General features: G+C 40.6%; 1 protein-coding gene across 1 annotated transcript in view; it reads left to right on the top strand.

The window, feature by feature from the left end:
- Positions 1 to 1,414: 1,414 nt before the first annotated feature.
- PKD1L3 (polycystin 1 like 3, transient receptor potential channel interacting) overlaps positions 1,415 to 23,929 on the top strand; it is an 81,706-nt gene continuing 59,191 nt past the window's right edge. The window contains 12 exon segments of the mRNA XM_081510720.1: positions 1,415 to 1,706; positions 2,534 to 2,656; positions 4,967 to 5,083; positions 10,003 to 10,052; positions 11,700 to 11,948; positions 15,703 to 15,834; positions 17,725 to 17,892; positions 19,353 to 19,480; positions 19,576 to 19,702; positions 20,338 to 20,466; positions 20,820 to 21,051; positions 22,000 to 22,193. Coding sequence (XP_081366846.1) covers positions 1,415 to 1,706; positions 2,534 to 2,656; positions 4,967 to 5,083; positions 10,003 to 10,052; positions 11,700 to 11,948; positions 15,703 to 15,834; positions 17,725 to 17,892; positions 19,353 to 19,480; positions 19,576 to 19,702; positions 20,338 to 20,466; positions 20,820 to 21,051; positions 22,000 to 22,193 — 1,941 coding nt within the window.

The raw sequence follows: 23,929 nt of genomic DNA, 5'->3' as shown, positions 1-23,929 counted from the left end.
GGAAATATAGCTTCCTCATCTGAACCTTCATAGATGTACACCGTACCTCTCTAGTGGAACTTTCTGTATTTTTTTTATACAGTTTATTTTTATTTTGGCTTGTGCTTGGTCTTCGTTGCTGTGAGCGGCTTTCTCTAGTTACTGGTGAGCTGTGGCTAGTCGTGGTTCCCGTGCGTGGGCTGTAGGCGCCTGGGCTTCAGCAGTTGCGACACAGGTTTTAGTTGTTGGGGGCTTGTGGAATCTTCCTGGACCAGGGATGGAACATCTCCCCTCCATTGGCAGGCAGATTCTTATCCACTGTGCCACCAGGGAAGCCTGGAACTTCTGTATTAACTACATTTATTTTGTCTTTTTTCCCTCTAACTTAAAACGTAAACTGATTTAGTTACAGTAGAGGCCGTACCATATTTTGTTATACCAGTTACTTGATTATTGCAGTGTTTTTCAAAGTGAGGGGTGTGTTCTTGGGGTCTACACTTCAGAGAATTTTGTATTTTGATGTCCACTTCCTCAGTGATTTTTAAAGTACTATGAGCATCACATGGACCGTTTGGATAACGTACTGAAACCTGCCAGGCAATTTCTGTGCCCACATTTATTTGTATTTGTGATCTCATTTTGGTGCCAAGAAAGGGAACTGGCTAACGTATATAAGTGGTAGATGTGCCACAGGTGACATGCTCCATGAACAAAGGTTTTTCATCAAGTTAATTAAAGAAAAGTGGTGAGAGAATTGATTCTTCCCTACAGCAGGAGTCAGTGTGCATGACAAAATCAAAAGAACCTGTGCAGTTGTAGGCCAGAACCGTGTTTATCTGATAAATGGCTATTTAGTTTGGCAAAATTTAAATTTAAGTGGTTTTCAGTTTTGTTTATATTTAATTTGTATTCATGCTTTCATCAAATATTTATTCTCTGGCTTGTATGATTATGTAAGAGCTTTAGGATAGAGATTATGCCTAGATTTGTGTATAAATGTATTTAAGAAATAATACAATAATTTAAATCAATTCTAGGGGGTCTGCAAGAATGGTTTTCTTTTTTAAAAAAAATATAAAACTAAATTTTTAGCAACACTGGCTTAGATATTCATCACCCTCTATGTTCTTACAGGTTTGATTTAGCAAATAAAGGGCTATTACAATATTACAAAGCTAAAGGCATAGCCGGTTGTGTAGACACAGGTGGCCCCAGCTATGAGGGCCCATTGCTTTATTGATCCCTAGCATTTGCTTTCAGTCTGTAGGAACGCCACCTGGGTCTTTAAAACAAAACCTTTTGTCTCCTTAACAAATGACTCCCTATTTCTGAAAGAATAATACTAATAAATAAGGTGAGCCCACCAAGGATATATTTAAAAGACCAGGCAGCTGCTGAGCCCCCACACTTTTCATGCTCACAGTTCACAGAGAAAATGTTCTTCAAAGGACGAACGTGGCTTTGGTTATACATCACAACAGGTTTTGTTCTAGGGAGTGAGCTCTGCGACCTGGAGCAACGCGGAGGGAATAATTGTTATCAGCTGAACAGCTTTCAGTGCAGCTTTGAGGGAGCAGAACATCATTGTCATGCTCAGGGAGGACACCTTGCTTTCACCTGGAACCGGGAGGTTCAAGATCTCCTCTGGGACTTTCTGGAAAAAGAAAAGTGGTGGGTCGGAAGAAACTTAACGCTGCTGAAAAAACACCAAGAAAAAAACCACCCAGGTGAGGCTCTGAGGTTTAGTGTTCATGAAGGAAACCTCCTTACTTTTCCCCTGAGATGAGAGAAGGAAAGAAATGTGACTTCTTCTGCTTTTGTATACAGAGAAATCAGTCACTTTGTTACCATTATTCTGAAATGTCTCCACTTTTGTGCTCCAGCCTTTTATTTGTCTGTGTCACAAAATGAGATTTTTTTTTGTCTTAGAGCTAAAAGTTAACTTACCTGCTATTTCACTAAAAGTATTGTGCAAGATTCTGAAATGGTTACTTTTCAGAAGTAAATATCTCTTTATCATTCTCAGCCCTGTGCTTCCTGACACAGAAGCTTGGAGAGAAATTATTTGCCAGTTGCCTTTCTTACACAGATCTTTTCAAACTTAGGCACAATAATCTTAGGATTTTAGAGAAAAATTTAAGACATTATTGCATCATTGGGGCTTTCCTGGTGGCTGAGATGGTAAGGAATCTGCCTGCAATGCAGGAAACCAGGTTCAATCCCTGGGTCAGAAAGATCCCCTGGAGAAAGGAATGGCAACCCACTCAGTATTCTTGCTTGGAGAATCCCATGGACAGAGGAGCCTGGTGGACTACAGTCCATGGGGTTGCAAAGAGTCGGATACCTTCGTTGATGTCTAGATAAATTAATACTAAGCCTTGTGATAACACATAATATGAAAAAATAAACTGTCTATAATTTGTGTGTGGTCAGGGGGCAATCCTAAATTTCCATCTACTGGAAGCTAGCAAACTTTGGTGTTCCTTTTTTTTTTTTTTTTTTTAACTTTTCAACTTTTGAGTATGAGGCTCATCTGGGTCTGGTCTCCCTGCAGCACATGTCACAGCCCGCCCGGCCACCAAGCCCACCAGATGCATCTACCTGACCAGAAGTCACGGTCAGATCTCACCCGGAGAGGGCTCTTGCTCACTGGGGCATTACTTCATTTGCCAAGCTGGTAAGTGATGAAGCTACCTGCTGCTAAAGACCTAATTCTTAGAAACTGACTCTGAATAAGGAGAGCATGTGAGAGTATTAGGTAGAGTCCGTGAGTGATGGATCGTAATGACTTCCTCCTGCAACCCCTCTGGTTGGTGGACAGAGTTGTGCCTTGATGTTCCCTTCATTTCTTGACCTGGATAGAGTGTGTACCCCCGAGTCCTTTCAGCACCTGGCCTTGACTGGGAACAGGAAGCAAAAGAGGAACGTAGAATGTGATGGATTATAGGGGAGCTTGTTATCAGTTCAAGGTGTGCTTCTTCAGAGGTAGGAGGTGAGGATTAAGGGGTAGTTGGGTTTGGTTTGGTTTCCACATTAAGCAATGTTCTTCATGGTAATAGTTACATAAAGCACTTATATTGTAGCTTAGTGAATTCTCAGAGGCCTTATGATGTCTCAGACTGTCTAAGTAAAAGTTCTGTTCCACTTTTTAAAAAAAATCACAAATACATTCTTATTAAAATGTACAGCAGCTATGGATGCTTCCTAAAACAGGAGACATTGCAATATTTTTCTATTACAAGAAAAGAAAAAAAAAGATCACCTTTCTCAAATACTGGCTATTGAAAGGACCCAGTATTTCAAGTTTACATATTTCTAGTGGCAGACCTCTCCTCCTCCACCCTTTCAAGCTCTTTGTGATATTTTTGTCCCTTTACCATGGTGGCATGCTGTTGTTAATGAGGCCAAGGTCGTGAGCCTAGTTTCTGCAGAAGTCAAGTGCTCACATGTTTCATTCTCACAAACTGCATCTCTAGTACTGGCAGTCATCTTACAATTGTGAACTGTTTTTATCATCACAAGAGTTTATTTCACCCAACCCATCTCTAGGATTGCAAAAGCAGCCCTCTGATAGAGTCTAAATGATGGTGATTATTCATCCACTTTTCACTCTTCCAAGAGAGCTTTTAGACATTCTTGACTACTCAGTTTTGGAGTGAAAATGCGTTTCCTAATATTATTTTCCTGTACTTGCAAGAGACTTCTGCTGTAGAACATAGAATGTTTCTGCAGAAGGAAATCTTGGACAAAAAGAATTCAGTTTATCCAAGCCAGTTCTGCAAATTCTGAGTCTATGTGCCAGTAACGAGAGGAAGTATGTCACCGCAGTGGAAAGACTGCACTCGAGAGCCAGGCTTCCTGGGTCCACATCTTGTTTCTCCCATCCTGGGCAACCGACTCATCCTCTGTGCAGCCCAGTTTCCTTCCAAGGATTGTTATGAGGATGAAGATAATACAAATTATATAGAATATTAGAACAATGCCTGGCATTGGCTGCTAGATTAATAAAGATAGAGACACACAGACATTATGTGAGGCCCGAGAAAGTAAGTACTTGACACCACCTACTGAGTATTCTTATCAAAAGTAGACCTTGTAATAAATTTTTTAAAAAAGTAACACTTGAATCTTATTAAGCCTTTAGAGCCAACCAGTTTATAACAAGTAAGAGAACTGAAGAACATGTGAAATGGCACCATGGGAATGTGATCATCAAAATCCAGAATTGGGAGGCTACAGGATAAACAACTCAGGTTTTACAACAAAGACATGACAAGCCTGAGGGGAGAGAATGAGGAGGAAGTGGGAGAGAGCCACTTAGGAGAGTGGAAGTGATAACAGACCAGGGAAATACTATGATTACCAGGCAGGGCAAAGGCAGACCCCTCATGGTTCATGATCCTGAATTTAAGCTGAAATGTAGTCAACAAGGTTATGTGATTTCTCCAGCTGTGGTCAGTAGCATGATAAGAAATAGCAAATATACAAAGGGAGACATGTTCAAGAACGCTGTTGCCCACCTTCTGAACTTCTGTCTCTAGCAGTAAGAATGACTGAATACAAGGAAAAATCCTATGCTTAGAATGCAATTTCTTAAAAATGGACTTAATTCTCTGTCGTCTCACTGTGTCAAGTTGGTACATTTTGAACTGTTGAATAGTATAAGGGGATGTGACTGTTGTTGTTCTTCAGTTGCTAAGTCATGTCCAACTCCTTGCAACCCCTTGAACTGCAGTATGCTAGACTCCTCTGTCCTTCACCATCTCCCTGAGTTTGCTCAAATTCACATCCATTGAATGTGACGGTATTCCAGAGCAAAAGACTTACTGCAGAATTTCTACATTGTTATTCTTTGGAAAAACAGCAGGATAGTTATCTTTAATTTGTCTTTTCTTGATTATCACATACTTGCATGTGGTGATTATTTTATAGACTTCCAGCTAGAGTTTTATCCAAAACATTAACTTCTGCATTGGCCTCCAAATAGATGCCTTTTCAGACCAAGATGCCAATTATGAAAGAAATGGAAACAATTCTCATTCACGTGGGAAGCCCAAGAGGACAAAAAGAGAAGTCATAAGTCCAAGAAACAAAGTGACCTCAGGTAATGTGTAGTGACATCAGTTGCTGCCTTAATGGATCCACAAGACTGAATTAATGCTGAAATGTGTCATCACAGCAAGGTACTCAGTAAATATCCTTTACATTCTATTTTGTCTGATCTTAGTATCGCAGACTTTGCTTTCATTTTGTATAGCTCTGTTTTCTTGGTATTCCTCTGGCCATCCTCTTTTCACACATACCCAAATAAAAGACAAGTTTTTTTTTTTCCTGACAATGTTTTCCATCAAAAAAGTCTTCTTAAAATCCTTGTAAAGTCTTTCAAATCACAATATACTCAATTTTTTATTTTTGAAAAATACTGTTTCATTCAGTGACCTCAGTCAGTATCAGTGTTGGCTGATTACAGTGATCACCTGACAGAACGAGTAAAAATAGAGAGAAATTTAAAGTGGATCGAGTAATATTCTAAGGGGTAGGAGCTCACAGCTTGTTAGGTGTCCTTATCAACTAGCCCCTTAAGTTTCCTTTAAAAAAGCAATTTAGAAAGTGTTCTTTCAAAAACAAGAAAGAGAGTATTCTTATAGAGACATTTTCTCATCTAGAGAGAATATATTTCTAAAGAACAAATGTAAACATCAATTTTTCTGAATGCTTTGTAAATGGGTATTTGTGAGTTAGGGGAAAATGTAGTGATATAATTAGATGAAAGTAAAGATGAGATATTTTGGAAAACTTAATTCTGAAATTTCTTCTGGTTATAATTAAAGCAGTGATGTTGAAGATGCACTTGAGAAGTTTGGATAAAGCTGTGTCTTGAAACTTGAGTTTCAGAGGAGCAAAGCTTCTAAATTTATGTACTACTTCGTATAAAGTGATTTTAACTATTCCTTTGTAAAACTAAATTAAGTGTACATTTGATGTTTCACATATACCCTTCAAGTGTATATCATCAAATTTGCCCAAAAATAACTTTTAAAAAATCTCATTGAGAAAAGAGGAGATGGTCTTGTGTTTTTTCGATGTGTGGGTCTTTAAAAAATTTTGTGTCACTTTACTAAGTTGCATGTAAATGCACCTAATTACTCTGAGAATATTTTTATAGTGAAGTTATCATCTTCTCGTTTTTTCCCCATTATTTTTGGCTGTACTGGGTCTTAGTTGCTGCACAGGCTTTTCTCTAGCTGAAGAGAGTGGGGGCTCCTCTCTAGTTATGGTGCGTAGGCTTCTCACTGCGGTGGCTTCTCTTGTTAAGGAGCACAGGCTCTTAGGTGCGCAGCTTCAGTAGCTGTGGTACGTGGGCTCAGTAGTTGTGGTCCAGGGGCTTAGCTCCCTCGAGGCATACTCCGGGTCCTCCTTCCCAAACCAGGGATCGAACTGGCATCTCCTGCGTTGGCAGGTAGATTCTTTACCACTGAGCCACCAGGGAAGCCCCAGCTTTCTTTGAGTAACAGATGTCATTCCTTGCCTTGCTCTGTGCTTTCTTGTTCTAATGCTTCCTTGTTACTTTTGCCTTTATTGAAATTTTGTTTTTCAATAGTCTTTTAATTCCTTATCTTCAAGAAGTTATGTCAACATTCTTATATCTGTGTTTTTCTAATTGCCAGACTCAGGAATGAAACAGTCTCTTTGAACTCTCATCTTGTTAAAGGAACATAGTACAGGTTAATTTCCCCACCCACCCACCCTCAATCCCTAGATCTTGTTAGTATAACTGTGGATTTTATTCAAGTTATAGTTACATTAAATAATTATACACTGTCAACTTTAAAAAAAGAGCAACATGAAAGTTGTAAGTTTAGTTTTTCTTGGGGGCAAAATGAGGACTATAGCCCAGGAGACAGCATCTGAGATAGTTCTAAGAAACTGCATCAGAGAGGTAGGGGGCAAGGTCAGTATATGTCATTTTGGTGAAGGGGAAGTACATGCAATCAAGCACTTTGTTTGTTTGTTTTTTTTGCAGAAGGTTTCTGTCCTTTATTGTGCATGAAATGTTCCCTTGGTATCTCTAATTTTCTTGAAGAGATCTCTAGTCCTTCCCATTCTATTGTTTTCCTCTAGTTCTTTGCATTGTTCACTTAGGAAGCCCTTCTTATCTATCCCTGCTATTCTTTGGAACTCTGCATTCAGGTGGGTATATCTTTCCCAGTGTTAAAGGAAGATTTTCCCCAGACAATTTCCTGATCTAGTAGGCTTTTATTTAGTGACTTGTGAGTTGGACAACATCCACTCCAGCAGATAGGAGCTCTGAGAAGCTGTACAAAAGGAGAGATTTTATAGACAGAAATGAGCAGGAGCAAGGGGGTTATACTGGGCATTTGCTGATTGGTTAAAACAGGGTTGCTTCCCTTATGTGGAGCAAAGGGAAGTCTTGGAGCTCTGTTACATAACTTGTGCTGAGCAGTCAGGTGCTGAGTAGTTGACCATGGCCTCCCTTCCCTGGGAGAGCCATTTGCTAATGTGGGGCTTAGCGTGAGTGACTCCATCTTGGGCCTGATCTGATTACTTTAACATCAATGAGCCATATGTTAGCAGGGTGTACAGTTAAAACATAGGATCAATTGCTATAACAGAGGCCAAAATGGTAGCTTAAGTAAAACAGATGTTCATTTCTTTTTTACGTAACAGTCTGAAGAAGAACTTTATGGCTGAAAGGATAGATCATTGGTTTACAGAACCCAAGTGCTTCCTTGTTCTGCCATCAACTTGTAGCATCCATCTCACGTCTATAAAAGCTGTTTTTTCTTCCAGAACTCTATGTTCATATTCTAGCAAGTGGGAAGGAGAGACGAGAAAGTTGAGGGGCGGGAGACAGGAGGCTGATCTTTTTTTTTTTTTTCCTTAAGGGCATAGCCTGGAAATTGCACCTGTTACTTCTTCTCATATCCCATTGGCCAGAACCTGATCTCATGTCTGCACCACAGAGCAGGGAGGACTGGGAAATGTAGTCCTTAGCTGGGCTACCAGGTTCCCCTTAAAGAAAGGGAAGACAGAATAGCCAACAGACTCTGCAGTGAATGTGATACAATTCTTTCCTCATAGTCTTCCCCTCAAAACTCTGTAGACATCTTTCTCTTGTTTATTGGCATTTAATGCTATAGTGGAAAAGACTAAGGCTAAGGCTAGCTACCCACCCCACCTTTTTTCCTGGTAGCCTTTTCTCCCCCTATCAGATTGCTTGTAGAATTTTTTTTAATCCTTGCACTACAGAAATTTTCTTAGCATGCATTTAGATTGCTTTTCACTGATTTTTGCCTAGAATGTGATGTTGCATATATACATCTTTCTCAGTTCAAGAAAATTTTATTCTGTGCTACCCATTTATCCCTCTTTCATTTGCTTTGCTTTAGTCCCTGAGAAATACCAGTTACCTGTGTGCTCTCCTGCGGGTTTCTACCCTCCGGGTCTTTCCTGTCATCCTTCTAAGTGAAAAGATGGTTTCCTATTTATCACTCTTTCTGTTGCGTTCTGAAAGAACTCCTCACACTTATTCCTGTGTTCCACTGATTTGCCTTTTCCACCTTAGTTCTGCTCTGTGTTACCTCCAATGTGGATCTTAATTTTTCAGTAGCATTTCTGGTGTTCTTGAAGTCCTCTAATATCATTTGTTTCTCTTTTAATTTCATTCTTATGCATATTACCTTCAATTGGTTTATCTTTAAGACTTTCTGTTTGGTGGCGTGGCCCCCAAAAAACGACTTTGTTTCAATTAAGGATGTTAAACAGCTTTCTGAAATATTTTTCTGGATTTTGCTGTTGATGATTTTTAGAGCTGTCATTTCCTCTGAGTCCTTTGGGGTCAGTTTCCGGGTTCTAAAGTGCTATTCATAGGCTCCCTTTTATTCTTTGTTTTCTTTTTTTTCCCTTAAGGCAAGATCTGTCAAAAGACATTTGTATAAGACTAAGAAATTGGATCACTCGTAGGTTTAGCAGCCTGTTGGCTTTATTTTGTGGCCATAACCCCTTCTCAGATCGGCAGTTGACGTGCTGGGTCAGTTTCCTGTTCCCAGCAAACTGTCAGCCTAATGGCCCTAATCTGAGGTGATGTTTTTCTCAACTCTGCATATACTGTTTTAACTTTCATATCATTGGATATTATTAAATCCATTCTTCAGATGAGAAAACTAAGAGGTTAAGTCATTTGTTCAAGGCGTCATCATAAGTCGCAGTAAAAGGCAAACCAGCTCTGGACCCCAGGTCTTTGACTCAGAATTCAGTTTCTTCAGTCTTTCTTACTTCTGTTCATCTTGATAGAAAAACAGGGCAGCTGATCCGAAGAGCATCTCAGAACTGTGTCCTGCCCCAGCAGTAGTACCTGCAGTGATTTTGCTACTAAACGTACACATCAGCCTTATGAACAACAAAGGGAATGCTCTAAGAAAAGAAAAGAGGGCAAGGTAGGCTTTCTGTAGTCAGGTCAGTTTGCATGGGTCTAAACACTCATGCTTTGGAAGAAATCAACTTAAGTTCATAGCAAATAAGCATGGTAATATCCGGATATTGCCTTCAAATCACAGTTTTCTTACTGGAAAAATGTGGAAAAAGAATAAAAATAATAACAGTGATCCAGTAAAATGCTGTAAATGATCATTTCCTCAAGTCTATCAGAAATATGCTCTGATTTATTGAATAAGAGCTCTTTTTTGGTAAAATTAAGAGGCAGATATTTCTGTAGTAATATTTATATTCTGGCAACTTTATGATTGATCTGATTTAATATTTTCATACAGAGGATCTGGGTCTTGGAAGAGTAAGCGAAGGGATGAGACATTAGTAATGTGATGCTTCTGCTCCAGGAATCTGGCTTGTCTACAGATGTAGCAACAGTGGGAAATGATCACTTTGGCTTCCTACATAAAACAATTTGCATTGTTTTCAGAAACAAATAATCCTCAAGTAAAATAGAAATATTTCTATCCTAAGCCTTTCCCTTGAACGTAATCAACTCTCTTTTTCCTATAGGAGACACTCATGTTTCAACCGCATGTCACCAGCCTGCTCAGGCTAATATTGTAAGTACTTCAGCACAATGCACATCTTGAAATATGATTCCCTTTGTCGTTCTTGGTGAGTTCTGCCAGAACTCTCCTCTGTCTCATAGAGGGCTCTGGATATAGTTTTCTAAGAAGGAAAGGAAAGTACTTAAGTGCAGCAAAGAATCAGGTCTGGTGGATGCTTTATTAAAGAAAATTTTAAAGCCTCTTTGACTTTGATGTTGGTATAATTATTTGTTGGTCGGTTGTTGGTTTATTCCCTGCTTCATCCCAGAAAGGACCTGTGGCATCTTACCAAATATATGCAGTGCAGTAACATTTTAAAAAAATTTTTTTAAAGGGAAAAGGAAAGAAATTCGAGTGAAAGGAAAACAATTGTAGGAACTCTGCATAATCTATAAAATTTCACCTTCAAGCAACTGCTCTGGCAGTCCAGTAGTTAGGGCTCCATGCTTTCCCTGCAAGGAGCTCAGATTTGAACCCTGGTTGGGGAACTAGGATCCTACAAGCTGTGCAGCAAAGCCTCCCCCCGCAAAAAAAATTTACCTTCAAGAAATTTCTCAGCCTTCTTGCCTCTGTGTCCTGCATATTTATATTGTCTAAATATAGATACACATTTACTTGATCTAGTATGAACTGCAAAATATGTGTTTCTAGCAGCATGAAAGAAGGAAAATAAGGATTAAATAAATACCTTTTAAAGCAGCATCTTCCAAGTGATGTTCTGTAAAATAACAACCAACATTGCTTAAAAGAAGGAAAACAAGCGAAGATTTATGCCTGTAGGACTTCTCTGAGCCTTTCAGGTGCCCACGCCTCACCATCTGCACCGTGATCCCACCCCAGCCCATGCCACCGTCATCTCCCATCTAAGCTGTGCATCTGCCACCTCTTGCTTCTACTCTTGGCCCCTTCCTGCCCATTCCCAACCCAGCAGTCCGAGGCGTCCTTCAGAGCAGAATCAGATACTGCCCCTCGAAGGCCCCAGCATCTTCCCCTCTCAGAGTAAAATCACACTGTTCTCAATTGCCTGACATCAGTGCTGTCCCCACCCCCAGGATCTTCCTGGTCACCCCGGTTCCCACTTCTGCTCATCTAGCCTCCTCGTTCCTCAAAGCCAGCAAGCTGTGGCCTCAGGGCCTTTGCACCCCTCAGCTGTCCTTCTCCAGTGTATTGGCAGAGCTTTCTCTCCCCGCTTCATTCAGCTGTCAGCAAAAACACCCTCTCCTGATAGCTGAGCACCCTTTCTCTTCATCTGCTTACTTTTTTTTTTTAATGTTTTTTTTAACTTGATTCAGTATATGATACAATGTATGTATCTGTCACCAACATGAAAATGGAGGCTCCATGAGGCAAGAACTTGGCTCATTTTGTTCACTTTTGTGTCCTTGGTTCCCCAGAACATTACTTAGGACATAGTAGATGCTTAATTATAATTTAGTGAATGATTGACAGTAAGCACAGTAATATAAATTGTGACTCTTAAAGAGGATAATACAGTATGCCACTTTCTCAAGACTGTGCACAGGATCTTTTTGAGAGAAATGCCTATTAATATCGTACAGGATGTGGGGATTCTACAGCAATTTTAGAAGCACTTGCCTTAATTATTCACCATTTAGGAAAATCATATTCAGCCTTCTCCTTTGCGGATTTTTCTTCTAGTTCAAGACTCTGTGCCATTCCCTCAGCCCATTTCCTTCAGTGCCACCTGAAGTCACACCACAATGGGTGTCGTTCACGCCTGCACCTACCAGCCAGCCTCTCCCTCTGACACCAGAGCTCCTCGGGCCTGGATCTGTAACACGTGCTGGGAAAGCTCTGGTAGAAATAACTTCAAGCCCTAAAGAGGACTCAAACCCAAGTGTCTTCACCAGTCATCCACAAGTATCCTTACAGAACGCATCTAATCAGGTAAGTGTGGAAAATTGAAGTCACAGCCGGGTACCCTTGTGACCCTGAAAGAGCCCTTTTTAACCCTTTCCTTCTATATGGTGACGTTTCAAGAATATGCTGCTAGGAAGGAGCTGTGTTCACCTTTCACCCCTGAGCAGAACATAGGAACGCCTGACAATTGATGGGCAGGCTGCCCCAAAATGTGCCACTGTGGCAACCTGGACTATTTCAAACTGAAGACAGTTAAGGCCCAACAGACTCAAGAACTTTTTACCTCCCTCTTCACTGCCTGAAAGAAATTAGATTGGGAGCTCGAACCAGGAAGAGATCTATTAATGTTACCACGATAAATTTTCTTACATTAGAAACACTTCTCTGCATGGTGTGACAAGCATGCATTTACCAGACCTTTCCTCTTCCCGTCTTTCTGTGAATGTCTTCCTCCACTCCGAAGTCCCAGGCCCCTGGCCCCTTCTCCTTAGCTCAGGATGGCATCTAAACCTCAGTGGCCTGTCTGTGAAATTCCCACCTTTGGGACTCCCGTATGTACGTAATTATATTTGTTTCTCTCCTGTTAATTGGTTTTATGTTGGCTTAATTATTAGCCCAGCTGAAGAACCTGGAAGGGAAGAAGGGAAAAGGGTTCCTCTCCTAACAGACAAGCCTGTATCCCAATTCAGAGCTAAGCAAGTCTATGGAAATATTCCACAATGGGTTTTATACCCACTTCAGGACTTAATGTCTTATTATTTAATGATATTCTATTTAGTGCTTCAGGCGAGGAGGAAGCCTTATTCACCCGCCCCACTTTTTCAGGAGCAAACCCTTCTGACAGCTCCTCCTACTCACCATCTCAGCTCTTTTTTATCTTTCTTCCCCCTTTGCCCCAAACCTTAAGATAAAGCAAAGCCATCGTGATTATTTTGACAGAAGAAAATTATCCTGCTTCTACCCATTTTTTTTTTTAAACACAAGCTCTACTTACTTGCAAACATTTCCCTGCTAAAGAGGAATCCTGTTAACTCTGAATCTGCATTCAGTGTTAATGGAAGCTAGATGTTCACTATTGTCTCTGCTGGCATTGTGTTCCCCTGGGGAGAAACCGACCTACAGTTGTTTCAACAGACTTGTTTTCTTTAAACAAAGGGAAATCTGAAGTGTAGACTCTCCAGGAGTCTACAAATAAATGACTATTAATATTAAGAGAATTTAGCAGCATTGCTGAATACCAGGTTACTATACCAAAGCTAACGGTACTTTTACAAATCAGTAACAGCAGCAACATTCAGTTAGCAATTTAGATAAAGAAAAAAGATAAAATAGCCAAGTATGTAGGAGTGCAGATAACAAAGTGAAAGTGTTAGTGGCTCAGTGGTATCTGACTCTTTGCGACCCCATGGACTGTAGCCCGCCAGGCTCCTCTGTCCATGGAATTCTCCAGGCAAGAATACTAGAGTGGGTTGCCATTTCCCACTCCAGGGGATCTTCCCGACCCCTGTTCAGTCCTATGGTCCATAAGGGTAGGACCATAGCTGGCTGGAAGTGCTCTAACTCCTGAGTCTGGCAGCACACAGTAGGCATTTAATAAAGATTTCTTGAATGTGATTGAATTAAGCTGTAAGTGGAATATTCTCTGGTAATTGGACCAAGTCATTGGTATAAACAGAGATTGTCTCAGGGTTGGACTTCCAGTCTGAAAGCAATGACCTCTTAAGCCTTGGGGCCAGGGCCAGTGCTCTGGGTTTGTTTTCTCAGAGAGGTTTTCTGCCTCCACCTCCTGCCAAGTGGTATTTAAGGTACTACCTTCTTGAACATGAACTCTTGAATTGAGGGAAATAAACAGGGTGGGAAACCTGAAAGGTTAGATACACTTCCGAATAGAAAAGATTTGGATTTGGTTTTTTTTTTTGGCTGTGCCATGCAGTGTGCATCTTAGTTCCCTGACCAGGGATCAGTTCTGTGCCCCTGCATTGGGAGCATGGAGTCTTAACCACTGAATTACCAAGGAAGTCCCTAGAAGAGTTAGTTTTGATCTCCAGGTGACCCTCTCTTTTTAAAATTTATTTTTAATTAAAGGATAATTGTTTTACAATATTGTGTTGGTTCTGCCTTACATCAACATGTATCAGCCAGAGGCATACATGTGTCCCCTCTGTTTTGAACATCCCTTCCACCTTCCATCCCATCCCACCCCTCTATGTTGTTACAGAGCCCCAGTTTGAGTCCCCTGAGTCATACAGCAAATTCCCACTGGCTATCTATTTTATATATGGTGGTGTATATGTTTCCACGCTACTCTCTCCATTTGGCCCACCCTCTCCTTCCCCACCTCCCCATGTCCACAAGTCTGTTCTCTATGTCTTCATCTCTATTCCTGCCCTGTAAATAGGTTCATCAGTACCATCTTTCTAGATGCCTATACATGCATTAATATACGATATTTGTTTTTCTCTTTCTGACTTACTTCACTCTGTATAATAGGCTCTAGGTTCATCCACCTCATTAGCACTGATTCAAATCCATTCCTTTTTATGGCTGAGTAATATTCCATTGTGGTAACTTCCCTGGTAGCTCAGCTGGTCAAGAATCTGCCAGCAATGCAGGAGATCCCAGTTCAATTCCTGGGTAGGGAAGATCCCCTGGAGAAGGAAATGGCAACCCACTCTAGTATTCTTGCCTGGAAAGTTCTGTGAACAGAAGAGCCTGATGGGCTACAGTCCATGGGGTCTCAAAGAGCCCAGACATGACTGAGTGACCAAGCACAATATTCCATTGTATATGTGTGCCACAGCTTCTTTATCCGTTCATCTGTCACTAGACATCTAGGTTGTTTCCATGTCCTCACTATTGTAAATAGAGCTGCGATGAACAGTGGGGTACATGTGTCTTTTTCAGTTACGGTTTTCTCAGCGTATATGTCCATAGGTGGGATTCTTGGGTCATGTGGTAGTTTTATTCTAGTTTTTTTAAGGAATCTCCAGACTGACTTCCATAGTGGCGGTACCAATTTACATTTCCACCAACGGTGCGAGAGGGTTCCCTTTTCTCCATATCCTCTCCAGCGTTTATTGTTTGCATATTTTTTGGTGATGGCTATTCTGACCGGTGTGAGGTGATACCTCATTGTAGTTTCGATTGGCATTTCTCTAGTAATGAGTGATGTTGAGCATCTCTTGTTTATTAGCCATCTGTGTATCTTCTTTGGATAAATGTCTGTTTAGGTCTTTTGCCCACTTTTTGATTGGATTTGTTTTTCTGGTATTGAGTTGCATGAGCTGCTGGAATATTTTGGAAATTAATCCTTTGTCAGTTGTTTCATTTGCTATTATTTTCTCCCATTCGGAGGGTTGTCTTTTCGCCTTGCTTATAGTTTCCTTTGCTGTGCAAGAGCTTTTAAGTTTAATTGGGTCCAACTTTTTTATTTTGGAGTTTTTTTTTTTTGCATTACTCTAGGAGGTATGAGCCTCACTTTTGATCATGGCATGAGACTTAAGTTTATTCTTATAAGTCTTATTTCCAGCTTCATTTATCCTTGGATCAGTCATTGTATAACCTGGTTATCCATTTTCTCTACTGTATAAAGAGGTGAAAATAAATTCTATCCATTTGCAGAACAGCTTGTGAAAGTATCAATAATAACTGTTATGGAGAGTCTGATTGGTAGAGTTTGTAATATTATCAAAAGTCAACTCTTGTTAAAACAATGGCTCAAACTACTGAAGTGCAGTAATTTTATATAAATAATTTTGAGAAAACTCTTTGATTTCAATAGGTCATAGATGAGATAACAGGGAACTTTAGCAAAGCAGTTCTCCGTTTGCGAGCTCACAACAAACTGCAGAAAGCTTGCGAGATCCTCGAGGGACTGGCAGCCTTTATCCCAGGATTTTCTGAGTCAGCTCAGGTAAGCAGAGGGTGACTTGGGGGGGGAGGTATGAAGAAGAGGAAATGAAAAAGAGAAAAAGAATAATAAAATAGAAAATAGATCATCTGGAGATTGTGCCCTGTGCAGAATTTAACATTATAAAAGTATTTTGTGGAGATTCAAATATTAGCAGGTATTTGAAATACCTTCAAATTGGAAGATTGTAAATAATCAGTGGTGACATTCTCAGATAGGCTGTTTCTTTTCTTTTGTCTGTTTATCAGGTTACTGCCTTTCTGATCCATCTGTTAGGAGAAATCATGGGAGACAAAAATAGATCCACTTCTTGAGGTAGATAGAGACGGACATGCTTGAAGCAGGCATCAAAAACCCTGTGATATTTGTATTTACAGCAACCATCTTTGCCAGTGTTACTTCCGCCTGACTAGTCATGCCTCTTCTACTTCTTACACGTTAGTAAATTAAGGTGGTAGGATTAGTGAGAATTTTAAATTCCTTTTTTCCATTTCCTATATTTTCAAATATTCCGCTACAAGCACATAGGTGCAATCTGGGTTGGTTTATTTAGACTTTTTAATTACATAAATAGTATGTGCTTATTACTCAAAAATCAGAACAAAAACATTAAGTAAGAAATGGAAACCTTCACCAGCTTGGTCCTTCTTGCCAATCTCATTCTCTAGATGTTACTCTCTGTAATTTGTTATGCGTGACCCTCCAAACTTTTGTCTGTACATACACAACTTTGCTATTTTGTGTTAACAAAAATGGGGTTAAATATACATTTTTCTGCTTCTTAAGTTTTTTTACTTAATACTCTGTCATGGATGTCTTTTTATAGCAGCACACAGACATGAACACACTATTCTTGATGCTCATTTGAATATTTTTCATTTGTTTACCCTTGCAAACAGCATATCCTTGAACATCCATGTACCTGCATCTTTAAGTGCTTATGCAAACATCCCTCTGGGATAGAGAGCGAGAAATAGAATTGATGGACTCTTAAATTTTTAATCAATGACAAAATCGCCCTCCTAAAAGGCACCATTTTACATTCTCACCAGCCACGTCCTCACACTCTCACTTTTGCCAATTTCAAAGGCTTAGAAAACAAAGAAAAGCATTTTATCACTAAAGAGGTCAGACATCGTTTTTTATATTTATTGGCCATTTTTATTTGTCCTCTGAATTGCTTCTGTATGTCCTTCACTCATTTTTCCCCTTCGGGTTTTTTGGTCATTTTCTTATTTGTTAAGCGAGTTTTAATATTGATATTAACTTTTGTTATATATGTTGCTGATATTTTAGCAACATGTCTTTTTAATTTTGTTGTATTTTTTATTTTGCAGAGGTTTTTAATACATGTAACTTGGAAAATAATATTTCAAAACAAAAATTGTTGTAACTGCAGTGGATATTCACTAAATATCTGTCAGCTGACTTCACCTTATTATTTGACTTTTTTTTTTTTTTTTTACTTGCAAACAACTCACAGAAAGGAAAACTGGTGTTTTCTGTTTCATTTAGAAATTCTCCTTGATCTTCCTTTTAAGTCTATCTTCAGTGCTTTGGAGGCCCTAAATATAAAGTGATAGTCTACTTGCTATTTCTGTCAGCATTGCTCTTTTCCTCAGCATTTCTTTTTCTTTTTTTTTTTTAAGCTTCTGTTAATTAGATATTTGATCTGCTTATCACAGTGAAAAGGGTTGTGTTGGTTCCTTAGAATAACAAGAAACACACATCCTCCTGTAGGTTACATGTAACAATATATGTTCCTTCCCTGCCAAGTTGTAATATTGCTTCTTATAAAAATGCATTGGAAGTGTGTGAAGAACACAGAACTCCTTATGATTTAAAGCGGTCATAAACAGTGCAGAGATATGTATGTGTCTTCTGAAATTCCAGGCCAGGGTCATCGATACCCTTACAGACCTGAATGAGCAGCTACTGCAGAGCCCATTTCTGAACAGCAGCGACCCAGGCTCCAGAACGCCTGTGACTCTCTGCCTCTTCCACTCCCTCAACAACGTAATGAAGGCTGGTGAAGCAAGTCAGCAAAGACACAGGCATAGCGTCAAGCAGGTGGGTACAGTGTGTGCCAGTGGCCAACTCCATTTAGAGACATTTTCATCTTGACAGATCAGGCCTTTCCCTACACCTCTAGAGAGCCCCGCTAAACAGGCACCACTCAGGAGACTGCTCCACCAAGCCTGCTCCCAGGTCTTCTCTCCACCCCACCACTGAGCCAGAACACCTAGTGCTGAAATCTAGTTCAGTAAAGGGTTTGGCATATAATAAACATTCCACTAAATAAATTATTTTTACCATTCACATAGAAAGCTGTTCAGTATCGCTTGTCACTAGGGAACTGCACATCAAACTACCGTGAGATCCCAGTTCACATCCAGACAGACAGACAATAACAGTGTTGGCAGGGAGGCAGAGAAACTGAAACACTCATACGTTGTTGGATTGTAAAATGATGATGCAGCCACCTTGGAAAACGGTTTGACCATTCCTCAAAATGTTAAAAAGAGAATTACCATGAGGCTTAGTAGGTCTACTGCTTGGTATGTACCCTCATAGGTCCACACAAAAACTTGAACACTCATGTTCATAGCATTCAAATAGCCAGGTAGCCAAAAAAATGGAGACAGTGCACGTGTCCATGGTCTGATGAATGGACAAGTAAAATGTGGTATGTCCTTATTGATGGAATGTTACCTAGCAACAACAACAACAAAAATGAAGTACTGATACAAGCTACAACGTGGATGGACCTTGAAAACACTATGCTAAGTAAAAGCAGCCAAACATAGAAGATCATAGTTCCATTTATGTGAAATGTCCTGAAGAGGAAAGTCTATTGACACAGAATGTAGTTTAGTAGTTACCTCCTGCTAAGGTAACTACTTGAGGGTAGGAGGAAAAAGGGGTGACAGAGGATGAGATAGTTCATTGGCATCACTGACTCAATGGACATGAGTTTGAGCAAACTCTGGGAGATAGTGAAGGACAGGGAAGCCTGGCGTTCTGCAGTCCATGGGGTCGCAGAGAATCTGACATGACTTAGCAACTGAACAACAAAGGTAACTACTAGTAGTAGCGGGGGCTGGGGATAGGAGAATGGACAGTGGCTGGTTCTGGGTTTATTTTAGCGAAGATGAAAATGTTCTAAAATTAGATCATAGTTATAGTAGCACAGCCCTGTGAATATAAAAAACACTGAATTATATACTCTAAACAGGTGAATCATATGCGTAATTTCATTGCAAGAAAAACTGTTTTTAGAAAACATTCATCATAAGCAGGTCTCAGGCAGCTTATGTCATGGGGCAAAGAAATAGTTCCCTGGGTGGCCCTCTTAGTTGATGCAAAGGATGATGCGTCCTTAGCTAGATGGCAAGTGCTCTCCACGGGTCCTTCCAGTGAGTCCTTGTCCCCTTTTCCTCCCTCTCAAACCCTTGTCTCACTAACACAGTACACCGAGGTTACACGAGTCACCTGGTATTGATGTTTCTCTCTAAGAGCAGGTAGAAAATACACTGAAAATGGCCTTGCTGAGCCTTGGGAGGATCCAGGAGGCGTTTCTGCAGCACAATCAGCGTGCTGAGCCTGAGGTGACTCTGACCTCTTCCACTGCTGTCCTGATGCTGAGCAGGTAGCAGGAGGGAGGGACGCAGGGAGTTTCTTTTAGGCTTTGGACCTTTAGGGAACAAAGGGCAGTTGATTTCCATTCGACTTCTTTTTCTTTAGGCAAAACATATCAACGTTGCCTCTAAGCTCTTACACCCTCGGTGACCCAGCCCCTGTGAGGTTAGGCTTTCCATCGGCGTCCGCCCTGGAGGAGCTCTTGAAAAAACACCCAGGAGTTGATGTCCAAGTGAGTATGAAATTGATTCTGATCAGAACGAACATGGGATGTGATGGCTGTAGGCATTTGGGTGAAAGTGTAGGCTGAGCAGACAAAATGAGAGAAAGTCCTGTGTGCTAATTTCTGTTTCACGCTGGCAAGAATGGAGGCCTCTTAAACATGACCCCCGCTAGAAGTTGGGAGCATTAAACAGACTTCTAGGTTTCACTAAGCTTCTGGGTTATGATTTGAACTGATCTGAACTCTTCAGTTTTTATACAAAACTGGAAATCTCTAAATAATCACCGACTCAATGTACCTACCTAGTCATGTCAGCATATTTAATTTCCTTCAGCCATCACCTAACAAACGGAAGTAAGACTGTAGCCTTGTCCTGGAGAGCAGAATTCTTACTTCCTAGTAAAATGAATCCTCCAAGTACAGAGGTAAAACAAAAATAGTAATAACTCCGAGGGTCTCAAGCAAATGACTCGTCTTTCATTAGCTGATTCTTTCTTGTAGAATGTTATGAGAAATATTTCATTTCAAATGCTAGCAAGGGGAAATCCTGACATTTACTTTGATGTCTGATCCCTTATTACCTACAAGAGTGTTATTTATAAATATGTGGGCAGTTGATGAAACTGAAATCTTCTTGTCTCTAGGTAACAGGACTAGCTTTCAATCCCTTCAGAGATTTTGACAAGAAGAAGATTGTTGGAAGCGTCGGAAGTGTGTTACTAAGCTCTAATCATAAATTGCTCCAAGTCCATGACTTAATGGAAGATATTGAGGTATGACTTGATTACTAGGGAATGAAAAAGAAGGAAATTGGAATTCCTGGAGAATAGGACAGAAATTTACAGCAACTGAAGGAAATTGTTTTAGATTTACGGGCGTGCCATTGTTTTGTTATTCACGTCATTACTTAGGAACTTCTACAAAGAGATCTCCCTCACGCTTAGGAGAAAGTGTTTAGGTCTAAGACTATATACTTTCTTTTAATCCCTGGCACTGTGTTACCTGCTAGCTTTCACAGAGGAGGACCTAGCAGGTTCTATTCCATTATCATGAAGAAGGAGTCTGAAAAGCAGCAATGGATGAACCCTCTTAAACTGGGAGATTAATGAACTGTCTCTTATTCTAGATCGTGCTCTGGAGAAACGGGAGCATGGAAACCCACCCCACCAGCGTCAACATGAGCACAGACCATTTTACTATCACAGTGAACGTCACCTCCCTGGAGAAGTCCCTGATAGTGTGCGTAGAGCCTGAAGGCCCCCTGTCACTGACGCTCTACCTGGGGTCCCAGCACCAGCCCAGCCGCACACACTTCTACCTGAACTTCTCCCTGCCGAAGGAGAAGGCGTCGCAGAAAGGTAAGCCCCAGCCAGATGTCAGAAACTTCAGAGTGCGTGTTTTGTTTTGTTTTTTAACTTTTTATTTTGAGATAACAAAATGTGACTGAGATCATTCACATGCAGTTATAAAAGTAAAACCCAGAGATCTTACATGCCTCCTGCCCACTTTCCGCTAATGATTCCATCTTGCATAATCACAGTTCAGTGTCACAACCAGAAAGTGACACTGGCACAGTGCATTGATCTTACTCAGATTTCACCAGTTTTACCAGCGCTCTTGTAATCGCTTTCCAAGTGATTCTTCCTGTTAATCAGGGCTGCTGAGCCAGCACCTCTCACTGCTGGGTGGCCAGCTACAAACTGTGTCTGCCTCACTGGCAGGCTCCCTCCTGATTCCCAGCATGTACTCTGTCCTCCTTGCTGATCTTGGCAATAATATCATGTCCTCTGAAACTGGAAGGGATCTTGGAGATCCTCTGGTCCAGATTTCGTGTTTGAAAGATGTGAAAACTAGGTTGACTGGGTGACTTGCCTTGGCCCTTAGCAGCCACCTTGGTGACAGAGCCGGGCCTGAAACCCAGCCTCCAGTGTGCAAACCAGGAACTGGAATTGCTCTTTGCCTGCCTCCGTGTCACCCTTGGGTCTCTCTTGTTACCTCGGTCTTCTGGCTACTCATTTTGATGTGTGATTACTTCATTTTTCGAGAACGCATAATACATTCTAATTCCTTAGACTGAACTCTTCATTTATCAAAAGCATATGATTTGATTTTTTTTTTAATGGAACAGAAATCATCCAGAACCCCGGATTATATCACCAGTCATTTTCTTTAAAACCATTTGTGATACTAGGCTTCTCATTTCCCCACTTGTAAAATAATAATAATAACAGACCCTTCTCAAGAAAGGTTTTGATGGTATTTTTATCCCCTTTGAAAGGCAGCTAAACATGCTTGTTTGTTCTCAGATGAGGAATACACATGGGTGCTGACGCCAGAGAAACTGCAGTATGGGGTCGGCACCTACTACATAATAGCCGTGTTGGATAAAAGCAGGGAGGGTGCTCATCAGACGCCCACCCTGTTCTCAGTGGTCACTGCCGTCACTCAGTGTTATTTCTGGGACAGCCTCAACAGCATGTGGAGGAGCGGTGGATGCCAGGTCAGAAGCTGCCCACTTCATTTTTTTTTAATTATTTTCATTGAAATATGATTGCTTTACAACATTGTGTTGGTTTCTGCTGTACAACAAAGTGAGTCAACCATATACATATACCCCCTCCCTCCCACCTCTCTAGTTCATCACAGAGCACTAAGCCTGAGCTTCCTGTGCTTTACAGCAGGTTCCACACATGGAAGTGTGTATGTGTTAAGTCACTTCAGTCGTGTCCAACTCTTTGCGACCCAGTGGACTATAACCTGCCAGGCTCCTTAGGCAAGAATACTGGAGTGGGTTGCCATGCCCTCCTCCAGGGTAACTTCCCTGGAAGCATATATATGTCAGTCATAATCTCCCAATTTGTCCCCTTCGCCCCCTGTGCCCACATATCCATTCTCTACATCTGCATCTCTATTCCTGCCCTGGAAATAAATTCATCAGTACCGTTTTTCTAGATTCCACATACATGCATTAATATGTGATATTTGTTTTTTCCTTTCTGATTTACTTCACTCTGTATGACAGAGTCTAGGTCCATCTACGTCTCTAACAAATGAACCAATTTTGTTCCTTTTTATGGCTGAGTAGTACCCATTGTATATATGTACCATGTCATCTTTTTTTTTTAAATGCACAAAACAATAATAAAATACCTTACAATTAATATTAGCAAATATTAGTAGAATGCTTTTACTGAAAATCTAAACAAACAAATGGAAGTGCATTTGTGTCTGGTTTCATTAGAAGCAATTTACTTCTTTAAAACCCTAGTTATTTAATTTATTTATTTTAATTGGAGGCTAATTACTTTACAATATTGTAGTGGTTTTTGCCATACACTGACATGAATCAGCCATGGGGGTACACGTGTACCATGTTGTCTTTATCCATTCATCTATCTTTGGACATTTAGGTTGTTTCCATGCCCTGGCTATTGTAAACAGTGCTGCAATAAACATCGGGGTACATGTGTCCTATTGAATTATGGTTTTCTCAGGGTCACGGTGGAGAGGTCTGACAGAATGTGGTCCACTGGAGAAGGGCATGGCAAACCACTTCAGTATTCTTGCCTTGAGAACCCCATGAACAGTATGAAAAGGCAAAAAGATAGGACACTGAAAGAGGAACTCCCCAGGTCAGTAGGTCCCCAGTATGTTACTGGAGATCAGTGGAGAAATAACTCCAGAAAGAATGATGGGATGGGGCCAAAGCAAAAACAATACCCAGCTGTGGATGTGACTGGTGATAGAAGCGAAGTCCAATGCTGTAAAGAGCAATATTGCATAGGAACCTGGAATGTTAGGTCCATGAATCAAGGCAAATTGGAAGTGGTCAAACAGGAGATGGCAAGACTGAACGTCAACATTTTAGGAATCAGTGAAGTAAGATGGACTGGATGGGTGAATTTAACTCAGATGACCATTATATCTGCTACTGTGGGCAGGAATCCCTTAGAAGAAATGGAGTAGCCATCATGGTCAACAAAAGAGTCCAAAATGCAGTACTTGGATGCAATCTCAAAAACGATAGAATGATCTCTATTCGTTTCCAAGGCAAACCATTCAATATCACGGTAATACAAGCCTATGCCCCTTCCAGTAACGCTGAAGAAGCTGAAGTTGAACGGTTCTATGAAGACCTACAAGACCTTTTAGAACTAACACCCAAAAAAGATGTCCTTTTCATTATAGGGGACTGGAATGCAAAAGTAAGAAGTCAGGAAACACCTGGCGTACAGG

The sequence above is a fragment of the Giraffa tippelskirchi genome, chromosome 7, assembly GCF_054371585.1.
Source record: "Giraffa tippelskirchi isolate mGirTip1 chromosome 7, T2T-mGirTip1v1.2.pri, whole genome shotgun sequence".
In the NCBI taxonomy this organism is placed as follows: domain Eukaryota; kingdom Metazoa; phylum Chordata; class Mammalia; order Artiodactyla; family Giraffidae; genus Giraffa; species Giraffa tippelskirchi.
Note: the sequence above shows the minus strand (reverse complement) of the source record. Positions and strands in the feature narration are given on the sequence as shown.